The following is a 13,236-nucleotide window of genomic DNA, read 5'->3' on the forward strand; positions in this document are numbered from 1 at the left end:
CAGACAGGTCGGCCGGGCCGGCTGTTTAGGGCGGCTATAGCTGCACGGATAAGGCTTTTCCCGAGGCGGGCACTCCGGAATTTGATGGTTCTATACCTGCGCCCTGATGCTAGTGGGATGATGTATTGGTGTAGTGGGTGAGTCATATCCTGGACTATTGTGTTTGCCAGTGGAATGATGGACCTGTGGTTTAGATCTGAAATGTTGGGTGTGGGTAGGCCGATGATTTTAGCTGCTATGTTTGTAATGCGTGTGAATTTGGTCCGGTTGGTTACAGAAAGCATAGTGAAAAAAACATGTGGAACAGTACAGAAGGATGGGTTGAACGATGCTTTGGTACAGTAATAACAGGAGGTAAGGTGCAACGTATAGTCCTTTAAGTTTACGGATGGCCGACAGTCTTTGTTGACTTCTTTTTTGAATGTCCGTTAGAGATGCGCGGTTTGCGGACACAACCGCGGAGTCCGCGGATAATCCGCGGGTCGGGCGGGTGACATGACGAAAAAAATAGATTGTAAATAGATTCGGGCGGTTGGCAGTTGAACCAATTCGGAAATATATATACATAGTTAAATGTTGTTACCCACATACGAAAAACGTATAGATTTTAATCGGTCCTTTAGGTGGAGCTGATGGTGCATCACCGAAAAAGAAAAGGATTGACTTCACAGAATGGGAGGAGGATATACACCTGTGCTTGTTGATCAAGTAGAGGATTATTCCTCTACAAACTTCCATCTCGACGGATCAGCAGAGGAAAATCTACTTTCCTTTTGGGGGAAACAAGGACAATCATTCCCACGACTACAACACCTTGCCAAGAGAATCCTATGCGTCCAAGCAAAAAAAAAGTGCCGCAAGTGCGCGCGCCTTCAGCGCAGCAGGGCGCATTTTAGAGGCCAGGCGCTCTCGCATGAATCCTGGCACTGTAGATGCCATTTTATTCCTGCATAGTGCTAACAAAAAAAAAAGTAAGTAGACATACGGTTGGATATGTTAAACGAATTAGTCTACGTTACCTATAGGCTATACCAAATAAGCCCATGTCTAACTTATATTGAGTTCGGTCAGCTGAATAATTTTGATGGTTACGTGTTGTTTGGGCGCACTACAATGCAAAGGAATTAAGGCAATTGCGTTGTTTATTGTGGTTTTTTCTATTCGAGATATACTTCTATGTGTGAATAATTATTTGGCCTCGCTTTCAAGTGAAGCGCATCTCCGATTGGCGACAATGTAAGGCTATATAGCCTGCTTTGTTTGTCGCGACCGTCTATTTTCATTATAATTCAAGTTTGATGATAAAGTGCAGTCTGATGGGTTTGATTTCCCCCCTTCAGCTTTTTGCCTTGGCCAATAAGTTGCAGGTAATTTATTATTATTTATTTAATTTATTTTTGTTTGAATAGGGATGTCATACATATGTTATTGTATAATTTAAGTTTGTGCGTGTGATTGACAGCCTAAGGCTTATGAGGCACATTTTTTATTTATTTTTTTATTTCAACTTAAAAACGTATGAGCCTATGCCTATGACTACAACATAGGCTATGTGTTTATCTTTATTTTCCTGCCTGTCGTTGACAATGGAGATTGTCTGATATTCTGTCATGGCTGCAGATCAATCAATAAAGGTTCATCTTTGTCGCGAAATTGTTCACTGCTTCACTGTGCACCCCGCCCTCGTCCCTATTTGAGCATTATAACGTTAACAAGTTAATATTCATTGAAATAAATTCAGATTTTTTTTTTACCTAACGAAAATATAGGCCTAGTCTTTCTAAAACATTTTTTTTACTTCTTAAAAGCATCGTTCTGCTTGCTGCACCTGCGCACACAAAGTGTGAGGATGGAACGCACTCCTGATCTGAGGGCATTGGCAACAATAGTCAACACTTTCTTAATGGAAATGACAATAATACTATAATAATGATAAATAATATTATCACGCATTGAATGTCTGTGCTGCATTGGATCAGTCTCCTTTCTTTAACAGGCAAAAGCTTTATTACCCTAACTAATGCCTTGCATCGTCTATATTAGATATATAACAACGGGCGGGTGCGGGCGGGTGCGGGCGGGTGCGGGCGGGTGTGGTTTTGATAAAATGTTGGTTCGGGTGATGGCGGATGGATGACGACATTTGTGATGCGGTTGCGGATGAAATAATTGCCTATCCGCGCATCTCTAATGTCCGTGGTGTGCTGATCAAAGGTGAGTTTATTGTTCGCATTATTTGATTGAATCACGGAACATGAAAGTTGCTGTGCTCCTTTAGTGAGTCCACGTGTTGCCGAGGCTTATCGAGTGGACACCATTGCTGTAGTTGCAAAAACAAACAAAACGGAACCAGAAAGATGCCGGGAAAGAAAGACAAAAACTGGATTTCCTGGCAAAAAATGGGAGTTTTTGACAGGTAACCAGAAGAGACGTACTGTACCAGCGACCAGCACTGCAGGGGGGGTATTATTATCTACTTCCCTCATTAATTGTTATATACTAAATACTGGTATCATATGTGTATATGTAGTATCTGCTGATGTAAATACATATATAAAAATACTCTGTACGTCAAAATGTCAAATATCGGCGCCGATAGTCGGTCGACCTCGAGACAACATCATGATGAATAATTAATTACATACCTATCTCCCCGTTCATCAAGTACCGCAGGATACCTGCAGGAGGCTGCGAGAGACAAACAAATAAGGAAAATAAACAGAATTAGGGATGCAGCTATAAAATATTTTAGTAATCTACTGATTAGTTTGTTCAATTAATCGAGTAATCGGATAAAACACAATGTCTATTTTAACAAAACATGTTCAAATAAACCAGTTTTTTTGTTTGCCACAACCGCCATTCTTTTTTCTGATAAATTCACATCATCAATGCGCAAATTGCACTTTTAATACGTGTGTGTTGATATAAAATAAAATTAAAAAAACAGATCACAGCACACACACACCAATGCTCACATGTGCGGCTTTTTATCAATATTTATTAGTTACACTCATTAAATGATTAGTTGAAGCAACAACATAAAAAATAAGGCTTTTTTCGAATAGACTGTTTGGATGAAAAGTTGCAGCCCTAAAGAGAAGTGTCAAAGGCACACAACACAGTCTTTGCTGATGTTAGTTTTTGAACACTTTAATAGATATATTTCAAGCATTGTGATGTAGTTCAAGCATTGTGTGTGTTAATGTCACCATGGCTGCTGAGTTTATTTACTAAATAGCATCTGGCTAGATATTACAGCTAAACATCACATGCAAACTTACGATACTTGGTCTAATATTCACTTTAAAGGGGAACTGCACTTTTTTTTTTTTTTTTTTTTAGAATTTTGCCTATCGTTCGCAATCATTATGAGAGACAAGAACACACGTGTCTTCACACATGTCGGTCACAGGACATGTGTTTGAAAAAAACTAAAAAACTGCTGCCCTGTACAGCAGAGAAATTGCAGGGAGAGCGATCTGTGGAAAAATACTTGGAAAGGAGCATTAGAATGGGTTAGGAGAATTTAATTTGCCAGACAAATAATAATTTAAATTATAATACATTTAGAGGGACACTGCCTGGATAAAAAATACACAATGTCATGACTGATTAGGGCTGGGTTATAAAAACTATATCAATACATATCAAGATAGACACGTAATCGATATAAATAAAAAAGGCGTTCAATGAAAACTTTGCTAATATTGTTTTGTCTTTGTAGGAAGAAACCAGAGGTTGCGAAGCAAGGTTGATTGTGGGAACAAAGGCACTCGCTCTCTGGTAACCGAGCAACGCAGGAAGTGATCGCTGATCAGAGGTAGTGAAATCAGGTAACAGTATCAACTATCAGGTTTGGTAGCGCCATCTTGATGTCTTGCGGTTGTTTCTTTACATGGAGTGAGAAGAGAAAGTAAAAATGAATGCTGCAGAGAGCGAAGAAATTGTGGATAAAACAGGAAAAGTCACCTAGACAGTATGACCGTTTTTTTAATTTTTCAAAACGGGCCACATTCTGACCAATGTGGTCTGTCAATGATGCAATGCGCTTGTCACGACCAAGACCGATAATACCACACCACCTTCGCCGCCCTCACCCTTTAGAGCAGTGGTTCTCAACCTTTTTTGTACCCCCTCTGAACATTTTTTTAATTCAAGTACCCCCTAATCAGAGCAAAGCATTTTTGGTTGAAAAAAAGAGATATAGAAGTAAAATACAGCACTATGTCATCAGTTTCTGATTTATTAAATTTGTAGTGGTCTTTCTTGAACTATTTGGAAAAAAAAGATATACAAATAACTAAAAACTTGTTGAAAAATAAACAAGTGATTCAATTATAAATAAAGATTTCCACACATAGAAGTAATCATCAACTTAAAGTGCCCTCTTTGGGGATTGTAATAGAGATCCATCTGGATTCATGAACTTAATTCTAAACATTTCTTCACAAAAAATGAAATCTTTAACATCAATATTTATGGAACATGTCCACAAAAAAATCTAGCTGTCAACACTGAATATTGCATTGTTGCATTTCTTTTCACAGTTCTTTTTGACAGACATTTTAGTGAGGGTCAAACCATCATGGCATGGGGGAAACTCTGGGTTTATGGTAATGAATGGAATAGCCTACTTGATTTGATCTTCAGTTTATGAACTTACATTCATATTTTGTTGAAGTATTATTCAATAAATATATTTATAAAAGATTTTTGAATTGTTGCTATTTTTAGAATATTTAAAAAAAATCTCACGTACCCCTTGGCATACCTTCAAGTACCCCCAGTGGTACGCGTACCCCCATTTGAGAACCACTGCTTTAGAGCACAGCTGTAACTTCCTGGCACTAAACATGCAGAAAATAGTTCTTCACAGGTGTCTCTATTTTTTAATTTTCACACTTTGCACTATTGTCTTACCCAAACTTCTTACGTATTCCTTATTTTTCACATTTATTTTAAGAGCTTATTAATAAGAGCTTAATGTGATTTTACAATTTTGTTTACACAGTGTTTTCCATGCTTGTATTGATATTTAATGTTATTTTCTGCCTCGATAGCTGAAGAGATTACAATAAGAGGAAGGTTAAAAATATATACATTTAATATATTTTTCTCCTGGGCCTTATTTTCGATAGGCCATAATAAAAAAAATATTAATAATTATTGATATCAACCGATACAAAACAATTATTTGCTGATACAGTTTTCAGCTATATTGCCCAGCTCTACGACTGATGATTTGATAGTCGTGCACTGTGATCGACGTACCATTTCAAAGTCCTGTCCGACGAGGCTATTTGAGAAGTCCTTGTGCTTGACCAACAGCTGCAGGCAGAAAGATGCATTTCATTATTTCCTACATTTGACAGTGTACAGTTATCCTGGAACAAACTCACATCTTTGAACAGGTGCTTCTCTCTCTCCTTGTCCTCGCTTTTCATGGTCGCTGAGACATTCTCCACGGTGAGACGCCAAACTTCTTTATTGGTGCCTTCAGTCACCACCCTGAGCAGGCGTGATGTAATCAGCTGTTATTAGACAGCCGTTGTGCGTGCGGTAAATATGGAGTCTTCAGACAACTCGCCTGTAGGGCTCTTTGCCCTTGTTGAAGTCGGGTTTCACCACGATCGTTCCGGTGCCGTCGGTTTTTACGGTGAACAGCAGACATTCGTTCTCTTTTTGGCCCAGTCTGAAAAGATTAAACGCTAAAATAATACATCACAAACAAAAGTGTAACTGCAAGGTTTGTTAGTACAGTGGAACCTCGATTCTTGAACAGGGTTCGTAAATCAAAAAGTTCGTATAGTGAAGCAAATGTCTCTATAAGAAACAATGTAAATACGAATAATGGGTTCCAGCCTCGAAAAGTCCATATTTTAGTAAATGTTCTGCCTATATGTATAGAGGTTATACAGCTTGGCAGACAGCTAACAATCCAAGACGTTCCAATAAAGTTCCAAAGCACATGATTCCATTTAGGCTCTTTATTGTTGTTGATCTTGCACATTACTTTAGTCTTGTACTTATCTTTACTTTTGTCTTGCACTTCACTTTATTGGTGAACAGACTTATCTTTTCCAAGCCTAAGAACTAACACAACTTGTCTGCTTCTCATTTGTCTCATAAACTGACTTCCTGAAATCGTCAACCCGGAAGTGTCTAAACAAATCAAGCGTAGTAATTTCATATCGCCACAAGGTGTCAGTAAAGAGTCTACAATCAAATGGGCATAACAGTGAAGGTTTGTACACTTTGAACACAATATAAAGTGATATACAGTAGAGATGTCTGATAATGGCTTTTTTGCCGATATCTGATATTCCGATATTGTCCAACTCTTAATTACCGATTCAACTGATACCGATATATACAGTCGTGAAATTAACACATTATTATGCCTAATTTTGTTGTGATGCCCCGCTGGATGCATTAAACAATGTAACAAGGTTTTCCAAAATAAATCAACTCAAGTTATGGAAAAAAAATGCCAACATGGCAATGCCATATTTATTATTGAAGTCACAAAGTGCATTTTTTTTTTTAAGATGCCTCAAAACAGCAGCTTGGAATTTGGGACATGCACTCCCTGAGAGAGCATGAGGAGGTTGAGGTGGGCGGGGTTGAGTTGGGGGGGTAGGGGGTAGCAGGGGGTGTATATTGTAGTGTCCCGGAAGAGTTAGTGCTGCAAGGGGTTCTGGGTAATTGTTATGTTGTGTTTATGTTGTGTTACGGTGCGGATGTTCTCCCGAAATGTGTTTGTCATTCTTGTTTGGTGTGGGTTCACAGTGTGGCGCATATTTGTAACAGTGTTAAAGTTGTTTATACGGCCACCCTTAGTGTGACCTGTATGGTTGTTGACCAATTATGCCTTGAATTCACTTGTGTGTGTGTGAAAAGCCGTAGATATTATGTGATTGGGCCGGCACGCAAAGGCAGTGCCTTTAAGGCACGCTTCCAATATTGTTGTCTGGGTGGAAATCGGGAGAAATTCGGGAGAATGGTTGCTCCAGGAGATTTTGGGGAGGGGCACTGAAATTCGGGAGTCTCCCGGGAAATTAGGGAGGGTTAGTAAGTATGACTGGGAGACGCAACTGCTCTGTACTTCTCCCTACGTCCGTGTACCAGTCCGTACAGCGGCGTTTTAAAAAGTCATACATTTTACTTTTTGAAACCGATAATTTCCGATATTACATTTTAAAGCATTTATCAGCCGATAATATTGGCAGTCCAATATTATCGGACATCTCTAGTATACAGTACTATATATCAAACAAACATAACTTAGACTGGGTGATGAATCAAAGTTATATTTAATAACAAACCAAAACAATAACAACAACGACAAACTGAACTGTCCTGTATGCGCTGCTCTGCCAACGCACGCGCACACACACACACACACACACACACACACACACACACACACACACACACACACACACACACACACACACACACACACACACACACACACAGAAACGTCAGAGTGGTCCTACCTTCCAGGTGCTCCCAAGTCTCCCATGATGTGCATGGTCTGCATGACGCTGTTCACCTCGTGGCTGCTCCTCTTAAACTCCTCGCTGGGCTCCCAGTTGATAATCTTGGACTTGGGGAAACTGAGGTCCCTACAAGACTCAGCAAAAACAAGAAAACCCTCCTTATACACTAGACCAGTGTTTCTTAACCATAGGGCCACGGCCCATTGTTGGGCCAAGAGCGCCCCTTTGAGGGCCGCCAAAATATATCTGTTTCTCAGCTGTGGTGGCCATAGTGGTACTCAGTTGTAATACACTTTTCCACCACCTGTGGCAGTAATGACAAAATCAAACAAAGGAAGTCTGGACCTAAAGTCAGAGAGAAGTTTCTTAAGTGCAAAAATTATGATTAAAGTGGTGAAGCTGTATTTTCAATTGAAGTTAATTTTTACTGACAGTTTATTTAAGAAACATAAATTATTATTATTAGGGCAGCACGGTGGTAGAGGGGTTAGTGCGTCTGCCTCACAATACGAAGGTCCTGAGTAGTTGTGAGTACAATCCCGGCCTCGGGATCTTTCTGTGTGGAGTTTGCATGTTCTCCCCGTGACTGTGTGGGTTCCCTCCGGGTACTCCGGCTTCCTCCCACCTCCAAAGACATGCACCTGGGGATAAGTTGATTGGCAACACTAAATTGGCCCTAGTGAGTGAATGTGAGTGTGAATGTTGTCTATCTGTGTTGGCCCTGCGATGAGGTGGCGACTTGTCCAGGGTGTAACCCGCCTTCCGCCCGATTGTAGCTGAGATAGGCTCCAGCGCCCCCCGCGACCCTGAAGGGAATAAGCGGTAGAAAATGGATGGATTGAAATTATTATTATCAATTTGGTTAGAATGAATGCAGCTGAGATAGGCTCCAGCACCCCCCGCGACCCCAAAAGGGACAAGCGGTAGAAAATGAATGGATGGATGGATGTATTTTTTGACAAAGTTTATACTGTTAAACTATGAGTAGATTAGATTTAATTATTGAATTTGGTTAAAATCAAGAGTAAGATGTCTAATTCAGTGTTAATATTTGGGTGGTTCCCGGGCCCCTTTGTAGTGGAAACATTGGGTCCTGACGTCAAAAAGGTTAAAAACACTACACTAGACCGTGGGTGTCAAACTTATTTTAAGTGACGGCACCATCCCAAGGGCAGCACGGTGGAAGAGGGGTTAGTGCATCTGCCTCACAATACGAAGGTCCTGAGTAGTCTTGGGTTCAATCCCGGGCTCGGGATCTTTCTGTGTGGAGTTTGCATGTTCTCCCCATGACTGCGTGGGTTCCCTCCGGGTACTCCGGCTTCCTCCCACTTCCAAAGACATGCACCTGGGGATAAGTTGATTGGCAACACTAAATTGGCCCTAGTGTGTGAATGTGAGTGTGAATGTTGTCTGTCTATCTGTGTTGGCCCTGCGATGAGGTGGCGACTTGTCCAGGGTGTACCCCGCCTTCCGCCCGATTGTAGCTGAGATAGGTTCCAGCGCCCCCCCTCGACCCCAAAGGGAATAAGCGGTAGAAAATGGATGGATGGATAGATGGGCACCATCCCAAGTTATGGCTGCCCTCAGAAGGCCGTTTGTAATAGTGAATATATGTAAATGTCAAATGTCAATTTGCCTCATGATATTATTAAACAATTGCCAGTACATTTGTTTTGGGTTTTTGCTTGCACTGGAAAACAAAATCTGTAGAGTTTACAGTAAAGAAATGGCAGTTCAGTATTACTGTATTTCACTGTAAAATGTACAATAGTTTTCACCGTATATTGTACTGTAAATGGAAAAACTGCACCAAAGTTTTTTTTCCTTTTAACGCTAAAATTTGGGCGAATGAGCTACACTTCACCGTGAAATCTATTTAAATTTTTACACTGCACAATTTGATGGATAATTAATATTAATGTATTTATTTTTATAGACACTGGGTAAGTGGAATGGATGTCAACTAAACCTTAAAAAATGCAACAAAATATAGAAAAAGACCCCAAAAGCACCTAAAAATATTGAAAAGTTATTGAAAAATGGAAGACAGTTAAAAACACGTGATGGAATTGGACTTATACAAAATTATTCAAACGTGGTTAGAAAGGGAACAAACACACACATTAACAATAAAATATTTATTTTGAATAAAAAATATAAATTAATTTATATTTGAATATTTAAAAGAAGGGGCAGCACGGTGGTAGAGGGGTTAGTGCGTCTGCCTCACAATACGAAGGTGCTGAGTAGTCTGGGGTTCAATCCCAGGCTCGGGATCTTTCTGTGTGGAGTTTGCATGTTCTCCCCGTGACTGCGTGGGTTCCCTCCGGGTACTCCGGCTTCCTCCCACCTCCAAAGACATGCACCTGGGGATAGGTTGATTGGCAACACTAAATGGGCCCTAGTGTGTGAATGTTGTCTGTCTATCTGTGTTGGCCCTGCGATGAGGTGGCGACTTGTCCAGGGTGTACCCCGCCTTCCGCCCGATTGTAGCTGATATAGGCTCCAGCGCCCCCCCGCAATCCCGAAGCGAATAAGCGGTAGAAAATGGATGGATGGATGGATATTTAAAAGAAAGTTTTGGAACATATGATAATATAATATTTGTTTAAAGAATGTTTTTTTTAGTGCAGTTAAATTCATATACAGTACAGGCCAAAAGTTTGGACACACCTTTTCCTCATTCAATGCGTTTTCTTTATTTTCATAAATATTTACATTGTAGATTGTCACAGAAGGCAACAAAACTATGAATGAACACATGTGAAGTTATGTACTTAAAGTTGAAATAACTGAAAACATGTTTTATATTCTAGTTTCTTCAAAATAGCCACCCTTTGCTTTGATTACTGTTTTGCACACTCTTGACATTCTCTCGATGAGCTTCAAGCACACCTGTGATGCGAAAACCATTTTAGGTGACTACTTTTTGAAGCTCATTGAGAGATTGCCAAGAGTGTGCGAAAAGGTTGGCTATTTTGAAGAAACTAGAATATAAAACATGTTTTCAGTTATTTCACCTTTTTTTGTTAAGTACATAACTCCACATGTGTTCATTCATAGTTGTGATGCCTTCAGTGACAATCTACAATGTAAATAGTCATGAAAATAAAGAAAACGCACTGAATGAGAAGGTGTGTCCAAACTTTTGGCCTGTACTGTATGTTCTAATCAGAGTAATCACAGTATATTAATACTTGCATAATTGAAATCAACTTAAGAAAACATCCCAAAATTTTTACTCAAATGCAATTACTGCGTGATAAATCTGCATACATACAAGATTGATGTGGTATTTTTGTGTGATTATACGAAGGAGTTCACTTGTTAGTTTTGACAGCCCTCATTTTTTTCTGTCAAAACGGAAGGCACGACTACATTTGGTGAGAAAATAAGTACTGTATTAACTAGAGATGTCGGCCTATAAATGCTTTAAAATGTAATATCGGAAATTATCGGTATCGGTTTCAAAATTATCGGTATCAGTTTCAAAAAGTAAAATCTATGACTTTTTAAAACGCCGCTGTGTACACAGACGTAGGGACAAGTACAGAGCGTCAATAAACCTTAAAGACACTGCCTTTGCGTGCCGGCCCAGTCACATAAAATCTACGGTTTATGACACACTAATAAGTGAATGCAAGGCATACTTGATCAATAGCCATACAGGTCACACTGAGGGTGGCCGTATAAACAACTTTAACACTGTTACAAATATGCGCCACACTGTGAACCCACACCAAACAAGGATGACAAACCCATTTCGGGAGAACATCCGCACCGTAACACAACATAAACACAACAGAAAAAATACCCAGAATCCCCTTGCAGCACTAACTCTTCCGGGACGCTACAATATACACCCCCCGCTACCCCCACCCCACCTCAACCCCGCCCACCTCAACCTCCTCATGCTCTCTCAGGGAGAGCATGTCCCAAATTCCAAGCTGCTGTTTTGAGGCATGTTAAAAAAAAATAATGCACTTTGTGACTTAAATAATAAATATGGCAGTGCCATGTTGGCATTTTTTTCCATAACTTGAGTTGATTTATTTTGGAAAACCTTGTTACATTGTTTAATGCATCCAGCGGGGCATCACAACAAAATTAGACATAATAATGTGTTAATTCCACAACTGTATATATCGGTATCGGTTGATATCGGTATCGGTAATTAAGAGTTGGACAATATCGGAATATCTGTAAAAAAGCCATTATCGGACATCTCTAGTATTAACTGTTATATTACCAGGCTTTTGTGGGCCAAATAAAATAATGCGGCGGTTTGTATGAGGGCCTTGAGTTTGACACAAGTGCAATAGACGGTGTCTGTGGAGCCACCAAAGACGTGTTTTTCCCCCACACTCACATGGTTCGCCTGTCCTGTCTTCTGTGTCGCATGCTGGCCATCCTCTCAGCCAGGAAGGTGGGTCTGGACTTGGTCGTGGTCAGTAAATCAGTAGTGCTCTGCTGTGTTCAAAATAGAAAAAAAACAGCATTCAACACTTGAGGATTGACCTCATGTTCCCTTAAGAAGCGACTAGGTGTGTGTCATGTTATGCTACAGTTGGCAACCCCCTACCTGCTGGAGCTGGTGGCAGTTGGTGTAGCGATCGTAATCCGTGTACGTGAAGATCCGGTTGTTTTGCCGACCCTTAGCCCTGTTCAGGGCCGTGACCTCCTTGTGGTACTGGCGGTCCAGAGGGGTCTGACAGGCTGCTTCGTTTTGGAACAACTCCATTTCATACTGGACCAAGTTAAAAAAACACGTAAAAGTAGGACTGGGCGAAATCGTTAAAAAAATATCACAATATATACGTTTTTTATATTGATCATATCGATAATTATTGATATTTTTTAGGACTTATTTAAGCCTGCCAATAAATACACTGCAAAAACGGAAATCTAAGTAAGATTAAATATCTCAAATAAGGGTGATATTTGCTTATTTTTTCCATCCATCCATCTTCTTCCGCTTATCCGAGGTCGGGTCGCGGGGGCAGCAGCCTAAGCAGGGAAGCCCAGACTTCCCTCTCCCCAGCCACTTCGTCCAGCTCCTCCCGGGGGATTCCGAGGCGTTCCCAGGCCAGCCGGGAGACATAGTTTTCCCAACGTGTCCTGGGTCTTCCCCGTGGCCTCCTACCGGTCGGACGTGCCCTAAACACCTCCCTAGGGAGGCGCTCGGGTGGCATCCTGACCAGATGCCCGAACCACCTCATCTGGCTCCTCTCAATGTGAAGGAGCAGCGGCTTTACTTTGAGCTCCCCCCGGATGACAGAGCTTCTCACCCTATCTCTAAGGGAGAGCCCCGCCACCCGGTGGAGGAAACTCATTTCGGCCGCTTGCACCCGTGATCTTGTCCTTTCGGTCATAACCCAAAGCTCATGACCATAGGTGAGGATGGGAACGTAGATCGATCGGTAAATTGAGAGCTTTGCCTTCCGGCTCAGCTCCTTCTTCACCACAACGGATCGATACAGCGTCCGCATTACTGAAGACGCCGCACCGATCCGCCTGTCGATCTCACAATCCACTCTTCCCTCACTCGTGAACAAGACTCCGAGGTACTTGAACTCCTCCACTTGGGGCAAGATCTCCTCCCCAACCCGGAGATGGCACTCCACCCTTTTCCGGGCGAGAACCATGGACTCGGACTTGGAGGTGCTGATTCTCATCCCAGTCGCTTCACACTCAGCTGCGAACCGATCCAGTGAGAGCTGAAGATCCTGGC

The 13,236-nt window shown here is 41.2% G+C and overlaps 1 protein-coding gene and 1 long non-coding RNA gene across 5 annotated transcripts in view; one reads left to right on the forward strand and one right to left on the reverse strand.

Annotated features, from left to right (window-relative positions):
* Positions 1-4,315, forward strand: part of LOC133607972 (uncharacterized) — a 14,975-nt gene extending 10,660 nt beyond the window's left edge. Inside the window, exons 2-3 of the long non-coding RNA XR_009815471.2 lie at positions 2,279-2,416; positions 3,728-4,315. This is a non-coding gene — a long non-coding RNA (uncharacterized lncRNA). The remainder of the gene's footprint in view (positions 1-2,278; positions 2,417-3,727) is intronic.
* Positions 1-13,236, reverse strand: part of mks1 (MKS transition zone complex subunit 1) — a 30,396-nt gene that overhangs the window by 8,059 nt on the left and 9,101 nt on the right. For 2 of the 4 annotated variants that reach the window (XM_061963059.2, XM_061963056.2), the window contains exons 4-10: positions 12,088-12,252; positions 11,875-11,975; positions 7,503-7,631; positions 5,591-5,695; positions 5,403-5,511; positions 5,275-5,331; positions 2,646-2,688 (exon numbers count right to left, since the gene is read on the reverse strand). In XM_061963059.2, coding sequence (XP_061819043.1) covers positions 2,646-2,688; positions 5,275-5,331; positions 5,403-5,511; positions 5,591-5,695; positions 7,503-7,631; positions 11,875-11,975; positions 12,088-12,252 — 709 coding nt within the window. The remainder of the gene's footprint in view (positions 1-2,645; positions 2,689-5,274; positions 5,332-5,402; positions 5,512-5,590; positions 5,696-7,502; positions 7,632-11,874; positions 11,976-12,087; positions 12,253-13,236) is intronic. The other 2 variants (XM_061963057.2, XM_061963058.2) reach the window with 2 other exon arrangements.

Source organism: Nerophis lumbriciformis, linkage group LG09 (genome assembly GCF_033978685.3).
Source record: "Nerophis lumbriciformis linkage group LG09, RoL_Nlum_v2.1, whole genome shotgun sequence".
Taxonomy (NCBI): Eukaryota; Metazoa; Chordata; class Actinopteri; order Syngnathiformes; family Syngnathidae; genus Nerophis; species Nerophis lumbriciformis.